Source organism: Anomaloglossus baeobatrachus, chromosome 7 (genome assembly GCF_048569485.1).
Source record: "Anomaloglossus baeobatrachus isolate aAnoBae1 chromosome 7, aAnoBae1.hap1, whole genome shotgun sequence".
Classification (NCBI taxonomy): Eukaryota; Metazoa; Chordata; class Amphibia; order Anura; family Aromobatidae; genus Anomaloglossus; species Anomaloglossus baeobatrachus.
In genome coordinates, this window is record NC_134359.1 from 117,005,376 (window position 1) to 117,029,879 (window position 24,504).

Here is a 24,504-nt window from a genome sequence, read left to right on the forward strand (position 1 = left end):
TAAATCATATCAGCTGCATTACCAATATCCAGGTTTGCACTTACCCCCTCATAGAACCCCAACAGGTTGGTTAGACACGATTATCTTTCATGAATCCATGCTGTCTGTCAGTTATTATATTATTTTCTGCAACATATTTTTGCATGTCATCCCTTAAAATGCCCTCAAAAACTTTGCATACTACTGATGTCAGGCTTACTGGACGGTAGTTGCCTGGATCTACCCTCTTACCTTTCTTAAATATCGGTACCACATCAGCAATCCTCCAATCCTGAGGCACCAACCCTGTTGCAAGCTAGTCTAAAAAGATGAGATACAGCGGTCTGTCAATTACGGAGCTCAATTCACTCAATATTCGTGGATGAATGCCATCTGGCCCTGGGGATTTGTCAATGTTTAATTTAGTCAGACGTAGGCATACTTCTTCTTGTGTTAAATTAATTATATCGGGTTGTGAACTTTGATTTTTCACTTGTTGAATGATGCCTGGTACAGTCAGTTCCTTGGTGAACACAGATGAGAAATGCCTATTTAATATCTCAGTCTTTTGTTTGTCCTCTATAACTAACTTGTTATTATATTTTAAGGGGCCAATACTATCCTTTGTTTTCCTTTTGGCATTAATGTATTTATAAAAGATTTTGGGATTTATTTTAATGTCATTGGCAATTTTTGTTTCAGTAGCTAGTTTTGCTTGTTTAATTTCTTTTTTGCATTGCCTATTGATATCTTTATACTTCTGAAATGCTATTTCTGTATTCTCAGCCTTCAAGATTTTAAACGCCCTTTGTTTTTGTTTTATTATACTTTGTACAGTCTTATTTATCCATAGTGGTTTCTTTTTATTCCGGGACATTTTATTACCAGAGGGTATAAGTTTTTTACAGGACTCTAGCAGTATATCCTTAAACTTTCCCCATTTATGTTCAGTATCCCCAGTTACCATGACTTTGTCCCAATCTACACATTTAAGCTCTTCCCTTAATTTGTTGAAATCAGCTTTCCTAAAATTCCAGGTTTTAGCATTTCCCCTTTGAAATGTTCTATTGAATATTACATTGAAGCTTACCATATTATGATCGCTGGTGCCCAAGTGCTTCCGGACCTGTAGATCTGAAATTGTATCCGGTCTATTTGACAGGACCAAATCTAGCAAATTATCTCCCCTAGTCGGTTCATCTACCATCTGAGAGAGGAAATGGTCTTGAATGGTAGATAAGAATTTACAGCTTTTAGCACAACCAGAAGATTCTATGTCCCACTGTATGTCTGGATAGTTGAAATCCCCCATAATAAGAACCCGATTATTATTATTCGCTGCCTTTTCAATTTGTTCCAGCATTTCACCCTCTATTTGTTCAGGTATGTTAGGAGGCTTATAGCAAACTCCAATTAGCATTTTTCCATTATTCCATTATTCCCCTCCCCATGTACATTTACCCATACTGACTCTACATTGTTGCAGTTCCCCCCAATGTCATCATTCAACACAGGTTTTAGGTTAGATTTGATAAATATACACACCCCACCACCTTTTTTGTCTTTCCTGTCCCTCCTAAATGTACTATAACCCTGTATGTTTGTCACCCAGTCATGGCTTTCATCCAGCCAGGTTTCCGTAATGCCCACCACATCATAATCCATGGTTGACATAAGAGTCTCCAATTCATTCATTTTGTTTGCAAGACTTCTTGCATTTGCCAGTAGACATTTAATCCTATTAACACCTTTATTACTCCTAGCCTCCCTACGTTCCTTGTATGTCCCATCCCCCCCAATCCTTCATTGACCCCTACCATCTCACTGTCTCTATCTGCACTATCTATCCCCTTTTTTGCTCCACTACCCTCCCTCCCCCCAGATCCTAGTTTTTTTTTTTTTTGTTTGTTTTTCAAAACTGTATAAAAGAAGTAAGAAAGGGTTAACATTTCTTTATCTAGAACTTTCATCCCACACAGGGGAGGCACTTTTCTTAAACGTTACTGAATTATAAAGAGTTCATCGCCCAACGGTGGGACGCTACCGGTTTTTGTGGTAATAGAGGCTCAACCTACTCCGTTGCAGCCCCTTCCTGCGACAGTCCAGTCCCAATGTCCCGGATCCCAATAATCTGCTACCCAAACAACCTGACCCCCTGGAAACCTATCCGCGGGTCCGTGAGGTTAAGGTTCCAGCGGTGGTCTTAGACGACTCTGGTTGGCACAGGATGTGCAACTATATACAATACACAAGTTCGTGTTGGTCAAGCCAGTCCTATGACCACGGTCCATATTTACTTATTTATATATTAAACGTAACGGAGTCCATGTACCGGGTGTACACTCTGTAAAGGAATCTAGTTGTTAGTCAGGTAACTTCTTCGTTCATTTGTAATTGGTTACTCAAGCATATATTTGCTAACATTTCTACATGAAAAACAACAAACTGTGGAAAATAATAACCGAAAACACCGATACCTAACAGTTCTATGGCCTCGCAAACTACTGATATTATAACATTTTTCAATCTACTAGTACCACTCACTGGGAGGCTGGTAGTGGCAGCTTTAACAACTTGCTCATTTACCATAGCGAGCCTTTTCACATCGAGGGCGTATCAGCACCGCTCGCTCCAGTGCCGGTTGTAAGTGACCACCTCCCCTGGCTCCAGATTTTGGCCCGGGTGATCCCTTGGGAGATGCTGCTCGATATCCCTTTGAGGTATGAAGACTTCATCGGGGAAACTTGCTTCCCAGAGGAAACCCCACCCCTTCTTAGGGTCAAAGCGTCGTACAAGGCCCCTTCTCTGTAGCCCTCGGACACGAAACATGGCTTTCCTTAGATTCTCCTTCTCCCTCTTTGTACGGGCAACAATCTCCCACTGCCGTTGGTCTGAAGTTGTCACTGCCAGTAACAATTGTCGCTGGTGTCATTCCCGGCAGGGGGCGTCAGCGTCCGGCCTCAGCTCCCTAACTGGCTCTAGCTTGATATGGACTCTTGCGGCCCCAACAGCCGTGGGGATGCCGCGCAGTGGTGGAACCGGTAGGTTTTCAGTCTCTGCTTCTGCAGCTGTAGGCAAAAATACCGACTGTTCCGCAGCCGGGGTTGCAGGGTCTGGATGCTCCGCTCAGAGGACGGGCCCGGTGATGCATCCGGGTCTGGTCTGGCCGCGGTCCGGACGACCGCTGTCATGACTGGGATGATGGTCGAGACCGAGGTTTCTGTAGCTGGAGACTCATACACTAGTACTGCGAGTTCCGCTGCCGGGATTGGTTTGGGCAGCTCGGCGTCCGCCGAGGACGGGGTTGGTAACGGTGGAATGCTTGCTGCAAGCGGGGGCGGTCCGGATCTCTCAGCCAAAGTGGCCGGATTAGGGTAATCGACAGGGACTGGGTAACCGCTTACCCTCTCTTCTCGTGGGACTTCCATCTTACGGGCTCGCACCGCCATCACCAGGCTCCTCATCTCTTCCCTCCAGTGGTTCAGTATGAAAAGGAACTGCGTCCGCATTCTCCTGCACAGTTGTTCCGTCTCTTCCTCTATCCAAGTCGCGGTCCCGGAAACAGCACGTTCCGGTGACCAGCTTCGCTCCGCCATCTTGCCTCTGCATTGTCCAGGAACATTATGGCAGAGTCCTGGCTTCCCTGCTCCACTTTCGCTGTTACATTCCGGCACGCCCCCTCAGTTTTCATTCAACACTCTTTTGCGCGCTGTGGCCCTCTGGGAACTTCCGGTTCTGGCCTCACACGCAAGATGAAGGGCGGGGCTTAGACTTTGCACGCTTTCTCAGGGAAGACCGCGTTTTGGCGCAAAAAGATGGCGGAAAATGGTGGAATCAGCGGGACGATTAATTTTGACTCGCAGTTTTCGGCCTCAAGGCGCACGTCACCCAGGTAAGTGGGTCCTGTTCGTATCCTGTTCGTGACGCCACAAGTTTCGAGGTGTACCACCCCAGCTCTAGCAGCCGGGCTGCTGCTCGGATCCGGATCCGCGGTGGCTCGAGGGATCTCCGGACCTGGGAGGGGCCGCGCGGACATTCGAAATGAAAGGGGGGTATTTACAAGAGATTTTGTTGATAGAGTTTGTGACGCAACCCACGGTGTGTGGTAAAGTGGGATACCACCGCTGCTGTGGAGAGCGCCCAGTGGCGATGGTATGGCAGCTAGGTGTTTAACTCCTCCGTGGGTAGGGAGAGAGTGCCCCGGGGCTTGGTGGTGGTGAGAGGGGAGCGCCGTTGGGAGGAAACTTTGAGATTTTTGTGAAGGTGATAATCTTTTGTTTTACGGTTTGCTTATTGCGTCTTCAACACAAGAATTTTTTTTTTGTTTTAAAAGGGCTATTGACTTTTGACGTCATGACAAAAGCTTGGGTCCTAATTTTTCATTTGCCACCCATGATTAAGCGAGAGAATAAAGGTTTTGTAGAGAAGCTGGATAACAAATGGTCTTGATACTACTGCAGTTCTCTCAGTGGTATCCACTCAGCTTTCCAAAACTCCTGTGGACAGCCCCAGCGCCATCAGCCGGCTGCTGCTCAGATCCGGATCCGCGGTAGCTCGAGGGATCTCCGGACCTGGGAGGGGCCGCGCGGACACTCGAAATGAAAGGGCAGTACTTACAAGGGATTTTGTTGATAGAGTTCGTGACGCCACCCACGATGTGTGGTAAAGTGGGATACCACCGCTGCTGTGGAGAGCGCCCAGTGGCGATGGTATGGCAGCTAGGTGTTTAACTCCTCCGTGGGTAGGGAGAGAGTGCCCCGGGGCTTGGTGGTGGTGAGAGGGGAGCGCCGTTGGGAGGAAAGGGTCACTGCATACTCACTCAGTCCAATAACGCTGACACCGACAACTTGTAAACCAGAATTCTTAGCACCGCTGTAACAGGGAGGGAGCATTCTGGGATCCCGTTCCCAATGGTGTTGCTTGTTAGCCTGTGACCTTTTCCTTGGCACTTTCTTTACTGGCTGGCACATAGAAAAAGTGCCGATTTTTCTTCTCAGCCGTGAAAACCTTGTAAAGTGGGCAACTTCAAGCGTTCCTCCACTTTCACAACACTACAATTATACTGCAGGACTGGTTTTAATTTTTCAAATAAAATATTTTTATGTGTGTGTGTTTTTATTGCTTTTCAATTGCTGGGTTAGTAATGGGTGTGTCTGATAGACACTTCTCCCTTGCAAACACCAGGGCCTGATGTAAGCTGACATTACACAACTAACATCAATCCAAATAACCATTACTTGATTTCCAACGCAGCAGGACAATCGGGAAGAGCTGAGGCAAAACGCCAGAATTGGAGCATCTAATGTGATGTGCCACTTCTGGGGCAGCTGTGGGCTGCTATTTTTAGATTGGGAAGAGCCCAATAACCATGGACTTTCCCAGCCTGATATTAGCCGCCCGCAGCTGTCTGCTTTACCTTTGCTGGTTATCAAAAATAGGGGGGGACCTTACTCTGTTTTTTATTTATTAAGCTAACCTAGCTTAAGCACCCTTTAGTGACACATGAAAGGCACTACAGGGTGCAAAAGTATATATCTAAGGCAGCTGTCAAATTACAGTATATATCTGCTTGGTATCTATCTATTCTGTCTTTCTATTCTATATATTTTATCATCTATCTATACTATTTTTTTATTTTTTTTTAGATTTGTGCATAAAATGGCCGGGACTTGCCAATGCAAGTCAATGGCAAGTCTCAGCCATTTTACATGGCCATAAGCAGCATGCTGTGATTTTTTTTTTCCCTCAGCTTGATTGCTGCTGAGAGAAAACTTGCAAATCAGCGCTGCCTCATTACATAATATTGGTGCAACTGCAGTCCGATTTTTTTTCGGATTTAACTTGTTTGTTTTAAACTCAAATGGGGCAAGGTATTTTTTGCTGATATCTTGCAGCATGGGCCACCAGAAGTCTGTGCCAGGGTCTATACTATAATATGCAATTTATGCACTAAACTGATGGTGGGTTATTTGCAAAAATCGTTAATAAAACAATTTATAAACATAATTATATTTCAGAGTTCTGCACTATAATTTATTTTTTGTAAAAGTGGAGGTATGTGTTAGTTAAGTTCTCACAGTGAGTTCTTGAGGTTCCATATTTTTGCTGCACAAAAAACGCAATATCTTACAGTTCTTGTGTTTTTTTAATGCAGCGTAAACTGACCTGTGGTATGTGTTTGAAATCCGCAACGTCGATTTCTCTTGTGGTAAAGATGCATTTTATGTGTGGATTTTCTCAAAGGACTTAAATGAGATTAGGAAAATCTGCAGATAAAAAATGCATGAGTTTTTAGTGCAGTAAAATACTCTAAACCTCATGTTATAATATAATAATAATAATAATAATAATAATTATTATTATTATAAATAATTATTATTTATTTCTATAGCGCCAACATATTCCGCAGCGCTTCACAATTCAGGAGGATCATATACAAACAAGTAACAGTTATAAAAAGTACAATAATTAGAGTAGAAAAAAAAAAAAAGACAACCCTAGTTGTGAGAGCTTACAATCTACAATGATATGGGGGGACAAGGTACTTTACATGTTATCCCCATATGACTGCATCAATAAAGCGAAACAAAAGGAAGTATCAAAAATAAAGCAAACACAGCTTTATTTAAAACATGACATACCAAAAAAAGACAAATACCACAGCTGAAGAAAACACAATAAAAAGATGCAAATAACCTAAGTTAGCTAAAAGGTGAAAATCAGCACCATAAAAAATGCACCAATTGTGAGTATTTAGCTTTAATATTTTTGAAGCTTTGAGGGAAATGTTTGTCCTGTTGGTATCAGCAATGTATGAAGTAATTGCACCAACTTTACTGCTGGTATTTCAACACATCCCTGAGGGATCCCATCTCCTGCACTTGCTACCAAGGTTACTCCAGAAACAATCTGTTTTAACAATGAGGAGCAGTGAAGAGTTTCAGAGAACAACTTGGGACAGTGCAGTCTATGGCAACCGGCGCAGGGCAGACAACACAAACAGTGTGAGCAATGGGCGGGACTGGAAATCCTGTCACAGATCTCTTCTAATATACGGACCCAGTTCTGGATAAGTCTGATCACCACTATCCATCTCTCAGGATTTATTGGAAGGAGACGGCTCCCTGACCTGAAGGCTGGCATGGTATTGGGAGGTCTGCCATTACAGGACGTCACGCCATGAAAGATGTCAACTCTGTCACTCCTGAGCCGTGGGAATGCGCAGATGGTCAAAACCTCTCAAGAGAAGCTAGTGGTTTATTATGAGCCAGAGGTGAGATGATATTTTAGATAATGAACATGAGATATTTATTTATTTATTGTTCTAGGTGGGGGGTACAGTGTTTTTGACAACCAATACGTAAAATTCCTTAAACCACCATATAAATAAATTGTCTACTATAGCGGGCTTTACACGCTGCGACATCGCTAGCATCGGCTAGTGATGTCGAGCGCAATAGCACCTGCCCCCGTCGTACGTGTGATATTCTGTGATCGCTGCCGTAGTGAACATTATCGCTACGGCAGCGTCACACGCACATACCTGGTCGGCGACGTCGCTCTGGCCGGCGATCCGCCTCCTTTCTAAGGGGCAGGTCGTGCGGCGTCACAGCGACGTCACACAGCAGCCGTCCAATAGCAGGGGAGGGGCGGAGATGAGCGGCCGTAACATGCCACCCACCTTCTTCCTTCCGCATTGCCGGTGGACGGAGGTAATGAGATGTTCGTCTCTCCTGCGGTGTCACACATAACAATGTGTGGTGCCGCAGGAACGAGGAACAACATTGCTAATAAACAGGCAACGATATTTGGTTTTAGGACGACCTCTCCAAAACCAACGATTTTTACCTGTTTTGCGATCGTTTAGGAACGCTCGTACGTGTCACAGGCTGCGATGTCGCTAAAGACGCCGGATGTGCGTCACTAACGACGTGACCCCGACGATAAATCATTAGCGATATCGCAGCGTGTAATGCCCCCTTATTTGTATTGATAAAACAATTCCCCAGACAGCTGGATAGCTTTCTATGTGTCTCTCTATAAATTATTGTGCACCTCTCACCATAGACATAACCACAGCCTTATAGGCCACAAGTCACCATTTCACCATGGTTGCCCCCCCCCCTCTCACCAGCATGGTGCTTAGATGCATATTCCCCAGTGGGGTCTGTTAAATCTGTTTTAGCCCATACAAAAAAATAAATAAATACAAATACAGTTTATAAATCTGACAGAAAAACACGGCAATAAGATAGTTTTTCTAAGTAATAAATCTAAATAATGCAGTCATTTTGTTACTGAAGAGCAATATTATCGCCATACTGGTAATGAACAAAAATTAATTATATCGGGACCAATATATCACTAATGCCAAATACAAGACAAATGCCGCCACTCCATGACCATATATTACACCACATAGTGTCTTTATATAACCTCCATCTTATTACTGAACGAAAGCATCTATATCAATACTAATATGTCAATAATGTCACATATAAGTGATAAATACTACCACATAATGATCAGACCACATATTATCACCACATAGTGACTCAATAGTACCACCATAGTGATTAATAAAAATCATAGTACTAACACTAATCCTGTGCAACTACATCACCTGCGTTCGCGTGAGGGAAACTTTATGCTTAGCCACGCGATAGGGGCACAGCGAAATGCGCCTACGCGAGACTCCAGCAGCGTGGGGTGGCATCATCCATCTAAATCATGACTGGGAGACGGCGAACAGTGGCAGGAGGGGTGACAGGAGCCGAATTAGAGCCCGCCCATCTGGCCAACCAAAACTCATTTGCATAGGAAACGGTATGATTTTATAAAGTTCTTTTAGGGGTCTGCAATGGGGGCCAGCAACAAGGTGCACCTTCCTAGAATGCAGCCAGGGAGCTGCAGAAGGTGATATTTTTGGTTTAATAGGGAAAAAACTGGTGACAGGTTCCCTTTAATTCTACAGTAACAGTACCTCCCTTTTGTCCCACAGTGACAGTAGCCACAAAAATAAAATAGAATACAGTAGTGATGTTACCCTGTATCCCCAATATAGTAGTAATTCAAATGTCCCTTTTTTGCCCTTATATAGTAGAATTTCTCCCACCCTGGCATCCTATTGTCCATCACGTATGCCTCTAGATATAACGTCCCTCTTTCAGTTTCCGATAGAGTAGTAATACTTAAATTTGTGGCTCTATAAATTAATAATGTCTCCCTATGTGGCCTCATATTGTAATAATGTCCCCAATGTGACCCCCATATCATAATAATTTTGTCTAATTCTGGTTCCCATAAGTTAATCATATCTTCCAATTTTTGTAATTATATAGTAACTAGAAGGTGGCCCGATTCTAACGCATCGGGTATTCTAGAATTTACGTATTGTGTAGTTAATGTATGATTTTTGTTATATATATATATATAGATGTTGTTGTGTGTAGTTGCCAAGTGTTTGTGTAGGGCGCTGTAAATGTTCTGGGTGTTGTCTGGGTGGGGGTGTGTGAGAGCGGTGTTGTTGGTGTGTTGCGTTGTGTGTTGCGTTGTGTGTGAAGCGCTGTGTGTCTGTAGCGTTGTGTGTGTGTGTTGCGCGGTTTGTGTGTGTGTTTGTGTGTGGGGTGCGTGTGTGTGTTTAATCCCCTCATTCTGGGCACCCCCCATCGTGCTCCATACCCCATGCTGCACCCCCCATCGTGCTCCATCCCCCATGCTGCACTCCCCATCGTGCTCCATCCCCCATGCTGCGCACCCCCCATCGTGCTCCATCCCCCATGCTGCGCACCCCTTATCGTGTTTCATCCCCCCATTCTGGGCACCCCCCATCGTGGTCCACCCCCCATGCTGCGCACCCCCATCGTGCTCCATCCCCCATGCTGCGCACCCCCCATCGTGTTTAATCCCCTCATTCTGGGCACCCCCCATCGTGCTCCATCCCCCATGCTGCACTCCCCATCGTGCTCCATCCCCAAGCTGCGCACCCCCCATCGTGCTCCATCCCCCATGCTGCGCACCCCCCATTGTGTTTCATCCCCCCATTCTGGGCACCCCCCATCGTGCTCCATCCCCCATGCTGCACCCCCCATCGTGCTCCATCCCCCATGCTGCGCACCCCCCATCGTGTTTCATCCCCGCATTCTGGGCACCCCCCATCGTGGTCCACCCCCCCATGCTGCACCCCCCATCGTGCTCCATCCCCCATGCTCCACTCCCCATCGTGCTCCATCCCCCATGCTGCGAACCCCTCAGAGAGGAGTATAATAAGAGGATTATAATAGGAGGAGTATAATGAGAGGAGTAGTCCTGGAGAAAGAGGAGTATAATGGGAGGAGTTGTCCTGGGGGGGGAGGTGTACAGGTGCCCAACGTGTGCGGGGGGCGTGGCCGAGCGAGCATTGTGTGAGGGGGCATGGCCGAGCGGGCATAGTGGGAGGGGGCGTGGCCTAGTGGGCATAGTGTGAGGGGGCGTGGCCTAGCGGCCATAGTGTGAGGGGCCGTGGCCTAGCGGGCATAGTGAGAGGGGGCATGGCCTAGCGGACATAGTGTGAGGGGGCATGGCCTAGTGGGCATTGCGTGCGGGGACGTGGCCTAGCGGGCAGCGCGTGCGGGGGGACGTGGCCTAGTGGGCAGCGCGTGCGAGGGGCGTGGCCTAGCAGGCATCGCGTGCGGGGGCATGGCCTAGCGGGCATCGCGTGCGGGGGGTGGGCCTGGCCAAACAGTCAATCCATGCGGGGGCGGGGCCAGGCCGAGCGGCCAATCCGTGTGGAGGGGCGGGGCCAGGCCGAGCCCAGCGGCCAATCCGACGGTTGTCACTGTAAGGACACAATGTCACTGTAAGGACACAATTTTGGAGCAAGACAGACAGACAGACAGACAGAATAAGGCAATTATATATATAGATACTATCTTCCAATTCTGGCCCCATAAATTAAGAATGTCCTCAACTTCTGGCCCCATATAGTAATAATGTCATCCAATTCTGTCCCCCATGTATTAATGTCATCCAATTTTGGCTCCCATAAACTAATAATATCCCCCAATTATGTTCCCCATTATTAATGTACTCCAATTCCTGCCCCACATAATACTATTGTCTACGGGTGGGATTCAAATTTTTAACAACAGGTTCTCTGTTAAACCCCGCCCATTTGAAACCACACCCATTTTGTTAGCCACACCCATTTTTACGCACTTTCCTCAACCACAAAATACAAGTAATTAATAATAAAAACTTTCCCCTTCTTACTCTTCCTATACCTTCACTTTCCTATCAAGCACCAGTTGTTTTAGTCACTGTCAGTCACTTATTTACTTGACATATTGAATGAAAGTTTTTCAGCAATGTTTGAAAATTATTACTAAAGGAACCTGCTCAAATTTGAACGGACAACCTATCCCATAGAGATCCCATCCCCTGCAGCCTCCCACTCCCCTGCAGAGTCCCTGTGGCCTCCCTCTCCCCTGCAGAGTCCCTGCGGCCTCCCTCTCCCCTGCAGAGTCCCTGCGGCCTTATTTTCCCCTGCAGAGTCCCTGCGGCCTCCCTCTCCCCTGCAGAGTCCCTGCGGCCTCCCTCTCCCCTGCAGAGTCCCTGCGGCCTTATTCTCCCCTGCAGATTCCCTGCGGCCTTCCTCTCCCCTGCAGAGTCCCTGCGTCCTCCCTCTCCCCTGCAGAGTCCCTGCGTCCTCCCTCTCCCCTGCAGAGTCCCTGCGGCCTCCCTCTCCCCTGCAGCGTCCCTGCGGCCTCCCTCTCCCCTGCAGCGTCCCTGCGGCCTCCCTCTCCCCTGCAGCGTCCCTGCGGCCTCCCTCTCCCCTGCAGCGTCCCTGCGGCCTCCCTCTCCCCTGCAGCGTCCCTGCGGCCTCCCTCTCCCCTGAAGCGTCCCTGCGGCCTCCCTCTCCCCTGCAGCGACCCTGCGGCCTCCCTCTCCCCTGCAGCGTTCCTGCGGCCTCCCTCTCCCCTGCAGCGTTCCTGCGGCCTCCCTCTCCCCTGCAGCGTTCCGGCGGCCTCCCTCTCCCCTGCAGAGTCCCTGTGATAATCTCACCACGCTGCCGTGACCTGTGTAGCGTCATCACGCTGCCGGACGCCGGGTCAGAGAGCAAACTGGCTCTACTGAACCCGGAAGTGCGGCGTGCACGGAGGCACGGGGATTTATTTGTATAGGCGTCTTAAAGACGCCAATACAAATGTATACAGGGAACCGGGTCGCGGAAGCCGATTCTTGCCGGTTCTGCAAACCGGCTGCTATATTAACAACCAGTTCGCCCGAACCGGACAGAACCGGCTGAATCCCACCCCTGCTATTGCCCATACATGTGGCCCCCTCTGTGCCCCTGCAGTCCAACTCAACAGTGTTCCACAACTATTAAACAAAGCTACAATCTCTCACCTGTACCCAATCCCTTATTGAGTGGCTGTGTCCTGTGGCTGTGTCTCCTTTACTCTACAGCTGCGATCTTATCAGAGGCCCACAACTGCAGAGCACACTGGCGTCAGATCATAAGCCTCACCTGTAGCTTAATGCTATTCTGGAGTGCACTACAGCTGCAGGTCACTGATAGGCCCACAGCTGTAGAGTAATTGTGTGGCAGAAAGCCAGGGCCTCTCTGCTCCACAATAGTTATCAACTGGAGGTGTGTCCAAGTGTAGCGTAGCATGGTAGTGGTAGGCTGGTAGTCGTGGGCGAGGTTCTGTTCTCATGAAAGTGTGGCGCCCTGACCTAGCCAGGTCATCACAGATAACATCCAAACACCCCCACCCCCACTAGACAGGGACACCAGCCAAACAAAAACCCTTGTTGCCTCCCTCCAGTGTCTGATGTCTACACCAGGTGGGGCGGAGCTAAGCGGTTGGCCCCACCCACCGAGGAGTTCACAGGCCTGGAGGCGGGAAAAGTGACAGTTTAGTGTTGGAGTTTGAGGAGTGAGGAGTAAACACTTGGGTGTCTGGGTTTGTGGCCCAGGCACTGACAGCAAGATTGGCAGACGGTGGTGGCCGTCCGCAGGAGTGGTGGAGCAACGCAGAACCATAGGACCGGGGACGGGCGACGGCCCGCCGGTACCGACCGGGGAGCGAAGTGAAGCCAGCACACACAGGCAGGGCCATCGGACCCCGACCAGGCTTGGAGCCACCGACAATAGTCAGATCCGAATGTGACTGGAACCCCAGGGGTTTCACAACAGCAAAAGTCCCGATTGAAGGCAACAGCCCACACCGTGAGGGTATACAGCTACCGCCTAAGGCTAGAGACCCAAGGGCCAGCGTCTGCGGGCAAACGGGCTCCTCCAGTACCCATACACCGAGGAGCGGACTACCGTTGGGAATCCATAGTAGTCAGCAAGAGAACATTAAGGTGCAGGGAAAGACAGCCGCCATCACCTGTCCGGGGAGAAGCACTGCAGCAGGCTGCGGGACCCATCCATCCAGCCGTTTGGTTTACCGAGGACTTTGTACCTTTCTTGCTGAGTGAGTACACCCGTGCCATCAGGCACCACGCCGCGCTGTCCCTGCAACCCTGCACCTCACCGACCCTGCCTCCCCGTCACAACATCACCGGGCCCCGGGACCACCGACCCTTACCCACGGAGGGGGAAAACAACATCCCAGCTGCTCCCTACCATCGCTCCCAGGATCCCCGTCACCAGCAGCGGTGGTGCCTATCTTCACCACGACCCGTGGGTGGCGTCACGGACTAAATCCCCCAAACCAACCACCCCTTTCACTCACGGGCGAGGAGCGCCGCTCGAGTCCCCGGATCCGGCCCACCGCTTGAGCCACCGAGCAGCAGCAGCAGCCGCAGCAGCGCCGGACCCGAGCGTTAGCAAGAGCGCAGCAGCGACGGCCTCCTCCCCGCCCGCGACAAAAGATGTAGTCCTGGCTTGGTGTGTGGATTAATGTCATGGGAGCTGTACCACTAGTTGTTTAAAAAAATAGCAGTTTTACTTAACAGTCCTTTACTGACAACTATGTACACAAGATAGTGGCCACACGACTTCTCAAATGTTTCATTGTCACAGAGAAACTTCAGACATACTTTTTCTTTACTTCCAGCTCAGTTGTTCCATCCCCACTGGTCTAATTATTTCACCACTACCCAGCCTAGCACCACAAAACAGATTGTGAAAGTAATTTTATCTTCCCACAGTACTGCATCTGATTCCCCTCATAGAGGAGAGAGTTCATCAATATGGCTAGACTCAAGCTTCAAGCCTTTCTGATGCCGAGGGAACTTTGGCAGGGGGCACTCCTTTGTCTCACGTTCTAGTCCATATTGGCCTGTTACCTTTGGAAGTCAAAAGCAACTTGGGAACTTTCTGCTAGATATTCCTTCCACAAACCCTTCCGAATAGGTCACTCTGTCTTATGGTCAGTCTTTTGACCTGAAACTGTCCTTCACTCTGGGTCTCTACCACTTTCCTTGTGTCTCAGTTGGTCCCTCAGAATCACGCTATCTTTGTCCTGCTCTCCTTCTTTTTTTTCACCACAAGTCACCCACTGCATGTGGCCTTGACGACCATTCAGAACATAGGTCTGGATCTGTCACTTGCTGGGCCCTAATCTCATTTTCCACAGGAAACCATCACTTACCCTGCATTCTAGCCACTCCCACTATGTACTAGTCCCAACTATTAATTACTTCTAACTCTACTATCAGCATTACACATAAAACATCACTAAACGTTATAAATTACATCACAATTCATATAACACATGACTTCCAAAATGACGCAAGACATAATTCACATTACAACGTGATTGGTGTCTTCAGGGGGGAACGCGACCACAAGCCTACCTACTTACACAAGGATGAGTTTCCAATTAAAGAGTGGGGTGACTCCGAAAATCTCGATCGTTATGTAAACATAACAGCTGACTAATCCCAGAAGAGACAGCAATTCTAGAAGTGTTCGAATGAGCTCTAAATTAGGTTGAAGATTTATTTTTCATAGTGGTTCCAAAAGTTAGAGCTGAAAACTGAGTGGCTGCTTTTGGCACCGGCCCTAATATTCACTTGCACTAGTTTTGATTTAATCTCTCCTTTCTAATAGGAAGTGCATAAGCCACATTCTTATATACCAATGCAATTTAGGTTTGCGTCCATGAATATGTTCATAACTTTTTATTTCTCAAGTGACCATGTTTCAGCATCATGCAAACTTTTACAAAAAAAAAATCTTTAAAAACAACCCTTTTTCCAATTATCTGCCTTATGCCTGTATTTGCAGCCATATACTGTCACGCTAGGTACAGGGAAGTACCCAGCATATGGCAAAAAAGAAGGGAAGGGAGACCCTATTTCTACGAAGGGGAAGATGGTGAGCTATGACCATACCTACTGCTGGGGAGAAAAAGAAAAAATCAGCTCACCTGTCACCCATTACTACAAGTTCCCAGGGGTGTACGGATTCCGCTGGTTAGTCCTGACCAGCATGTAGAGGACAGAGAAAATGGAAGGTTTGGATCCAGCACCGATTCCAGTTAAGGTAAAAAAATTCCTTTATTGGTACATATTAAAAAACATATGGAGACCGCAGATGGAAAATTCGGGTCATAGGTAGACTTTACGCATTTCGGACTTCATAATAAAAACAAAAAGAGTCCGTTACTTATGATTAAGGACTCTTTTTGTTTTTATTATGAAGGCCAAAACGCATAAAGGCTACCTATGACTCGAATTTTCCATCTGCGGTCTCCATATGTTTTTTAATATGTACCAATAAAGGAATTCTTTTATCTTAACTGGAATCGGTGCTGGATCCATACATACCGCTGGGCCCTGGTTTCTCTCACCGCCCTAGATAGGTTCCGCACCTATGCGCTGGATACTTGGCTCTAGGCTGACCCTGATCTGTGCCCTAGGTAGGGAGCGGATGGTATGAGCGCTTAGTAAACTCCACTAAGCTCCAAAGGAGACACAGGGATAACAAACAAGGGAAGGAAACATCAACTTATCTTCAGATGCCTCAGAAGAGGAACTGCAAAAAACAGCCACGTTACATCAGAAGAATGAGAGCTGACTGCTTGCACTGAAGACTTGTTAAAGGGAACCGATCATCAGGATTTTCGTATATAACCTAAACCCAGTGCTATACTGGCACTATCAGGCTGATTTCTACATACCATTAGTGGTCAGCTCCGATGTTTAGGCTTTCAAAGCCAAGAAAGTGAAGTTTAAAAATTCGTCAGCTTTTTGAGTGACAGTTTCACCACAACAGATAATAGTAGGGTGGGTCATGCACATGGATTCCCACCCCCCTACCTGTTGTTCCTCCCTCTCTCTCCCCGGCTCTATGCTAATTTTTCTATTCAGTAAGATGGCGCCGGAATTGGCGCCTGCGAATAGTGCTTATCTGCGGCGCCATCTTTCAGGTTTTGGTTATATACGAAAATCCTGATGATTGGTTCCCTTTAAGGCAAAATGACTTATCAACAGCACTGAATATTGGGAAATGAGGGCATATATAGACACCAAGGAAGTGCTGATGAAAAGCATCTGAAAGGGTGAGGAAATCTGCAGGATTCTAAAGGGAAAGGGATGAAAAGAAAGCAGTGGAGATAGATAGGATACCAAATACTTCAAGCAGGAATGATAGAAGATCAGGGAGCAGTTTGCGCAACCAAACGCTGTGATCTTCTATTGCTGGAAACCACATGACTGTCTGTCACCCATGACACACCCGTGACATATACAAAGTCAAAGTTATATATTCATGTTTTTAGATCTGGAAGTAGTGTTATAAAAGGACTTATTCTATAATATAAATGAAGTCCTATGTAAATCGATCTGAAGGTACCCGGGAGGCAAATCAATGCAGAAGTTTCCTTCCAAGTGCGCTGACATGCCGCCAGTGCACTTACAAGTTGATTTGCATATGGCATGTAAGATAGACTTTTCATGATTGGCACAATGGGTATCTTTTATTTTTTTTTTTTAAATCAGATCTTTTTTTATTAAATCATTAGGGATCAATACAGAGAGTATTTCACTTTTCATATAACTGATAACAATAAACAGATAAACACATGTGATTTATAAATCAGGTTCTTTCTCTGCATGTATGTAAATATAATAATAGAGTTTTCAAATCAGAATTATATTATATAGTTTGAGCCTACAAACCTCGTGGCTCTACAAATAAACAAAACTTAAATTATGCAATAATGCCTCAGACTAACAGGAACACCTCCTCCATCAGCCGTGTCGCTCCACATCATATTGCTATACTCTCCCGCCCCTCCCTCTCCGTGCAGTCATTCATGAAACCGTTCCAGTCCTCTCTCACCTCTTCATTCAAAGTCCACTCCGTCACAGAAAAAACTAGTTTTAATTCCCTTCCTCACACATGCCATCACTGCAGGCACAACAGTAACCGGTCCAGCATTGCATCCCGAACCAGTGCACTAGAGGGGAGGCCCAGCAACTCCATCCATGGCCGCCAAATGCTGTAAAACATTTTCAATGTTTTTCTTTTTAAATAAACTCCCCTTTCCAATCTTATGACGTTATTTAATTTGTTTTTGAGCTCTGGTAATGTTGGTGGTAGAGGGTCTAACCAGTGATATGCAAGTAGCTTTCTTGCTTAGTACAAGATACGGGCTATTCCCAGAGCTGTTGGAGAATCCGGATCCACTTCTCCTTCCCACAGACTCAACAGGCACAGGCGGGGCGACGGTTGTATTGTGATATGATATATTTGATCTATAAGTTTGGTTCCAGAAATCACCAATGTGTCCACACTCCCACATAACATGCATCAAATGGGCATCATCCTGTCCACACCTAACACACTGTGTGTTTGGTCTGAGTCCCATCTTAAATAGTAGACTGGGAGTTTTATATACCCTGTGGATGAGATATATTTGAGACAGCTTTTGGCACTCCGATACCGCCAGTTTAGGAACTTGTTCCAATATATCAGACCACTGGCCTTCCGTCAGGGGACCGACGTCTCGTTCCCATTTGCTTTTAACAATCAATGGATGTGTTTCCAGATGGGCAGGTAGTAATTTTTTATATAGTTCCGAAATAAGACCCTTAAGCCTGCTTTACACGGTACGACCGATTGTGCGATTTCACAATCGATCGTACCCGCCCCCGTCCTTTTTGCGTCACGGGCAAATCGCTGCCCGTGTCGCACAAAGGTAGTAACCCCCGTCACACATACTTACCTCTCGTGCGACCTCGCTGTGGGCGGCAAACGTCCACTTCCTGGAGTGGGAGGGACGTTCGGCGTCACAGCGACGTCACACGGCCGCCGGCCAATAGAAGCGGAGGGGCGGAGATGAGCAGGATGTAAACATCCCGCCCACCTCCTTCCTTCCACATAGAGACGGCGGCGGCCGCGGGAGGCAGGTGAGCTGATCATCGTTCCCATGGTGTCACACGGAGCGACGTGTGCTACCACGGAAACGATGGTCAACTAAAGTAACCGATATTATGGAACCTAACGAGCAGTACCCGACTCACGATTTGTGAGCGATACTGCGTCGCTAGGAGGTGTCACACAGGCCGGCATCGCCAGCGATGCCGGATGTGCGTCACAAAAACCGTGACCCCGACGATCTATCGCACGATAGATTGCCTGGTGTAAAGCAGGCTTTAGAGGACTCAGATGTAAGCAGCCTATGTAATGTTTGATTATGTGTCACTGTTACCGGGTTTGTCCTCCCCTGTCTTTCCAGTGCGTGTCTCAGCTGCAAATACTGATAAAAGAAGACATGCGGAAGGTGAAACTCCGTTCTCAGTTGTTCAAAGCTTTTAAGAGTATTATTTTGTAGTACTTGTGACACTAAATGGATCCCTTTATCCTCCCATCCTCTGAACCCTACTAATTTTTTAATTTCTGGCAAGTCGGGGTTCTGCCACAGTGGCCAGAGCTCTGTAAGTCCGCTTATCCCCAAAAGAGACTTACCCCTGTCCCACACCCGGAATATCATAGCCAGTGTGGGATATCGTGCCCCATTTATCTGTCTTTGTCCCACATCCAACCGGCAACCTGGGTACTTCCATACTGATCCCTCTCTCACTATATCACCACTGGTATCATACCCTCCTTCTTTGCCCCAACCCCTCAGATGTTGCATCTGGGAGGCTATATAGTATATATATGGGTTTGGTACCGCCAGTCCTCCCTGCTCCTTTCCCCGCTGTAGCACTTCCAGTCGAATCCTAGCTTGCTTTTTCTTCCAAATAAGTTCCCGGAATATTGTATTAATTTTTACAAAAAATTCCCTACATATCCACACTGGAGAATTATGTATAAGATGTAGTAATTGTGGCATCATTACCATTTTAATTAAATTGGATCTGCCGATATGTGATAGCGGCAAACGGCACCAGGTATGCACTTTTGCTCTGAATCGCTGTAACAGGGGTTCCAGATTTAGGGCCTGGAAATCCTTCGGGATTGGGCTGACAATTACTCCCAGATATTTAAACTCCCGGACCACAGGAACTGGAATCTGTAAGCCCGAAAAGTCCCCCGGAAGGGGGTCCAACGGCATTAAAGCCGACTTGGACCAGTTGATTCGTAGACCAGACCTCTGTCCAAATTCCCGAATGATATTCATTGCCGGCAAAATCGAGGAACGTACCCTGTCTAAATATAAGAGTAGATCGTCTGCGTATAATGATATCTTTTGTTCCACGGCTCCACACCGAAATCCCTCTACCTCCCTGGATTTCCGTATTGCCACTGCCAACGGCTCCACTGCAGTCTCGAATAGCAAGGGTGAAAGCGGGCACCCCTGTCTAGTACCTCTTTCAAGAGGAAAAGACTCGGAGACCCTGCCATTAACCCTAACCTTGGCCACCGGTGAGTCATATAGCAGTTTTACCCAATTTATGAATCTATGTCCAAAGTCCATTTTCCGAAGTACAGCCCACATATATTCCCATTCAAGGCTATCGAACGCCTTAGCGGCGTCTAAAGACAAAATTGCACTTTGCCCCGGTACCTCAGAACTATGTTGAATTCCCAAATATAATTTCCTGAGATTCATAGATGTGGCTCTGCATGGAATGAATCCTGTCTGATCACTCTGCACTATAGATGAGATGACTCGGGACATCCTATTGGCGAGCACCTTGGCCAGCAATTTAATGTCTGTTTGTAGGAGAGAAATTGGGCGATACGAATCCGGTATCTCTGGATCTTTTCCGGGTTTTAATATTAAAACTATTAAAGCTTCCCTCATAGAGGGCGGGAGGACCCTCTGCCTTTCAGATTCTTCAAATACCTTAAGTAGTTTGGGTAGCAGTAAGGGTGCATATGTTTTATAAAACTCTCCAGGCAGGCCATCTGTTCCCGGAGCTTTTTCATTTTGTGTCTGGCCAAGCGCTTCCTCCAGTTCTTCCAATGAGTTGTCCCGGTCCAGCAATTCCCTGTTTACATCACTCAGTGTAGGAAGAGAGAGAGCATCCAAATACTGCTCAATCTCAGTCTCCGTGAGGTCACAGTCTGATGTGTATAGCCGCATATAATACCTCTTTATTTCTCTTATTATATCCTCGCTTGCTGTTACAAAGTCACCTGATTCCGTCTTTAACCTATTTATATAGGAAGATCCTTCCTGTGCTCTAATGACTGTGGCCAGTAGGTGCCCCACGCCCTCCCCCGCCATAAAATAATTTTGTTTAAGGAAATAGCGTTTATTTTCTGCCACCGACATGAGATTTTCTTTGAGTGACATCTGTGCCTTCTCTAGAGTGTTTTTAGTTTCTACTGTTGGGTTGAGCACCACCGCAGCCTCCGCATCAGATACCTTCTGAATCAGAGTCTGGGTGTAACATTTGGTTTGATTTTTGCGTATGCATATTTCTCTAATATATATGCCCCTTACCACAGCTTTCATAGAGTCCCGAACTATGTGTGGCGGTGCAGAGCACTCATTAAGATGAAAGTATTCCAGAATGTTATCATATAAAGATCCCCCAATAAGCTGGATCCAGAAGGGATTAAGTTTCCAGATAGGCCTGGGCAGAGTGAGGGGGTTTCCTCATGCAAGCGTAACATGTAATGGTGAGTGATCAGATACGCTTCTAGGTAGGTAGGCCACCTTTTGTGTATATGAGGCCATAAGTGCGTTTCCAATAGCCAGGTCTATCCGTGACATGGTGTGGTTGGAGCTAGAGTAACATGAGAATTGTTTGGTTGTGGGGTGTTGGTGTGACGCCCCTGGACTAGTCCAGGGTGTCACAGGGAACTGCACTATTCTCTATCCTTGGTGCAGGGCCCACCCTCCTTGGTTCCGGGGTCCGCAACAGTGATTCTGTACTAACAGCACAAATCCTAGTCACACAAACACTACACTTGTCAGGCACACCAGGGGCGTGGTTCCAGCTGGGAAAGGAACCGCCCACCTATGAGTCAGACAGGCTGGTGGGAGGAGTCAGTTAGACAGTTGGTAGTAACTGAAAAAGAGAGAGGACCTGGGGATTAAGGGCTCCCTGAGGAGAGCCTGGCTGGGTCGCAGACAGTGGCCTGTACTTGACGGCTCAGAGATTAGCGGCGTCAGCACAGCGGAGGGATAGGACTTCCCACACAGAGCAGTCACAGAAAATCCCACGTGCCAGCTGCTAAGAGCAGGTCCCAATTAAAAAGAGGGACGGGACCCGAAGGTTTCAAGCCAACGGGGCCAGGGACACACACAGTATACAGTGTATGGAGGAAGGCTCCAGTCCGCCACAGAATCACTGAAAGGGACCACCGCACGTGCAGTCACCGAGTGCAGCAGTACCAAGAGACTTTGTTTACCTCAGAGTCTGTGTCCACTGAATGCGTCATCACACCTGAGTGAGTACCCTGGCTCCCCAGCGCCCTGCCGGCCCTATATCAATATAGGCTGTTCCTACCTATTCCCTACCCTGAGTCCCGGGGCCCCTACCTGCGGAGGGAATCACCACCAGGCTGCCCCAACACCATCAGCCCCGGCACTCCCATACAGCAGCGGCGGTATTCCTTATTACCGCACACTGCAGGTGGCGTCACAAATATTCTCCCCCGTAAAAAACCTTTTTGTTTTTCATCAAAGTGTCTGCCGAGCAGTCCGACTGCTGCTAGGGCGTCACACATTGATTTTTGGCGTCACGAACAGGATTGGACTGGACCCACTAACCTGGGTGACGTGCGCCTTCTCCAAAACTGTTGAGCCCAAAGTGAATAAAAAAAAAAAAAATTCAGTTGCCGCCATCTTGCTGCTGAAAACCAAGGGGGCATAGAAAGATGTCGGCGCCGGGTGAAGCGAGCGCAGCGGCAGTTCCCCCTCAAGATCAAGGTGACATGGACGCACGAGCGACCGCGCAGATAATGCCAATGACTTTACCGTATGTGCCAGGCGCTACCTGGCTACCACAATATGATGGTTCCCCTGACACTCTGCAAGGATTCAAAAGAAAAATCCGCACACTCCTGGATATGTTTGGGATGAATGACCGGCAGCAAGCGTCTGTACTACTCGGCCAGTTATCAGGCGCCGCAGAGCTGGAGGCGGAGACCTGGACAGATCAGGACCGGGCCTCAGTAACTGCCATTTTTGAACGTCTGCGACTTTCCTTTGAAAACCGCACTGAGGCAGAACTCCGGATAAAGTTTTACAACTGCAAGCAGCGCCCACAAGAAAGCATTAGAGACTATGCTCTGAGGCTGCAATCAGCGCTACGGACTCTCAAACTAACCATTCCCATCAGTGAAGCTGAAGGAAACAAGGTGCTTGTTGAACAGTTTCTGCAAGGCCTGGGGTCAGTGGAGGACCGCAAGCAGCTACGGCTGTGGACTCTGGAATATCCTGCAATGGACTTTGCTGTTTTAAAAGACCGAGCCATCAAGGCTTTGCAAACCCCAGAGCCAACTGATTCTCCTGCTACGTCCTGGCAAGCCGGCACTTCTCCTCTACATGTGCCACCTCCTGTTAGAGCACTGCCAGAGCCAAAGACCCCAGCAGCGCCTGCAGGCGATACCAGTGATTTGTCTTTACAGGTGCAGCAGCTGAGCAGTGATGTTGCAAGGATCCTAGAGGCAATGCAGCTCAAGCCCAAGACCAAGCCGGCGGAGAAGATCCAGCTTGCTAACTGCCCAGATGACGTCCCTTGGATGAGAGGGAGGACCTCGACATACAGAGGAAGGAACCGTGACCGGTATGAAAACCTTGTTTGTTATAGGTGCAACAAGACTGGTCACTACGCCCGTTATTGTCCTTTAAACGGGCCACCCCTGGGGCCAAGGGCCACTCCCCAGGACTAAATCAACAAGGCCCAGCAGACTGGCGGGAGCGGTATGTTGGAGGAAGGACCATCGTTTCCATCACCTTGGATGGGATTCCGACTTCAGCACTTCTTGATACCGGCTCCCAGGTAACAACTATACCCCAAGTACTGTATACCAAATTCTGGTCAACTGAGGAACTCGCCCCACCGGACAATGACCTCACCATTTATGCTGTAAATGGTTTACCAGTAACACAACTCGGGTTCAAGGAGGTAACCATCAAGGTGGGCAGGGTGGAGTTAGCACGCCAAGGACTCATAGTAGTGCAGAATGACCCTAGTGACCGGAACCCTAAGATGATTTTGGGGACTAATGTTATTGAGAATTGTATGGGGGAAGTATTGTTTCTTCTCCAACAGCTCTCTGAAACTGCAGGAACGGGACGCCAGAGGGTCCTGCAAAGAGAGATTCGAGACCTCCAGCAGAGGCAACAGGTAAATTTGTCTGGTGGGGAAATTGGCGGTGTACGGGTAATGGATGCAGCTCCTGTGGTAGTGCCCCCACGGAGTGAGATGATGATATGGTGCAGGGCAGCTGTAGGCTCCCGTGGACAGAATTACCAGGCAGTGGTAGAGGCCCTACCTTCAGAGCACTGGTCTACAGTACTGACAGCCAGAGGGGTAGTCGATGTCCGTAAGGGGAGAGTGCCCGTGCGAGTGTTGAATTGCGGGGAGGAAGAGGTTAGACTGCCCAGGTATGCTACCATAGCCAAATTGTACACTGTGAGTGAGAATTTCATCCAGACAGTAAAGTCCTCAGCCACACCAGATCAGTCAGCCACAGACAGTTCCCAGATTCAGCAAGAACAGTGGTGTCAAGAGTTACATGTAGGTACTGACTCCACTCCACTACATCAAAAACAAGGGGTCTACAGGGTGGTTCAGGAGTATGAGCAAGTGTTTAGTAAACACCCATTAGACTTTGGGAGGGTGAAAGGGGTTCAGCATCATATACCCACAGGCATTCATCCACCTATAAAGGAAAGGTATAGGCCCATACCACCTGCTCACTACCAGTGTGCCAAAGACATGCTGAGAAGTATGAAGGAGGCTGGGGTCATCCGTGATAGTTGCAGCCCCTGGGCAGCCCCGCTAGTCCTAGTGAAGAAGAAAGACGGCACTATGAGGATGTGCGTGGACTATAGGAGAATTAACAACATCACACATAAGGATGCCTATCCACTGCCCAGAATTGAAGAGTCCTTGACTGCATTAAGATCTGCAAATTACTTCTCTACCCTTGACCTCACTAGTGGTTATTGG

The 24,504-nt window shown here is 47.8% G+C and overlaps 1 protein-coding gene across 1 annotated transcript in view; it reads left to right on the top strand.

The window, feature by feature from the left end:
* Positions 1–7,094: 7,094 nt before the first annotated feature.
* Positions 7,095–24,504, top strand: part of KIAA2012 (KIAA2012 ortholog) — a 518,638-nt gene continuing 501,228 nt past the window's right edge. Inside the window, exon 1 of the mRNA XM_075318976.1 lies at positions 7,095–7,252. Coding sequence (XP_075175091.1) covers positions 7,166–7,252 — 87 coding nt within the window. The 5' untranslated portion in view covers positions 7,095–7,165. The remainder of the gene's footprint in view (positions 7,253–24,504) is intronic.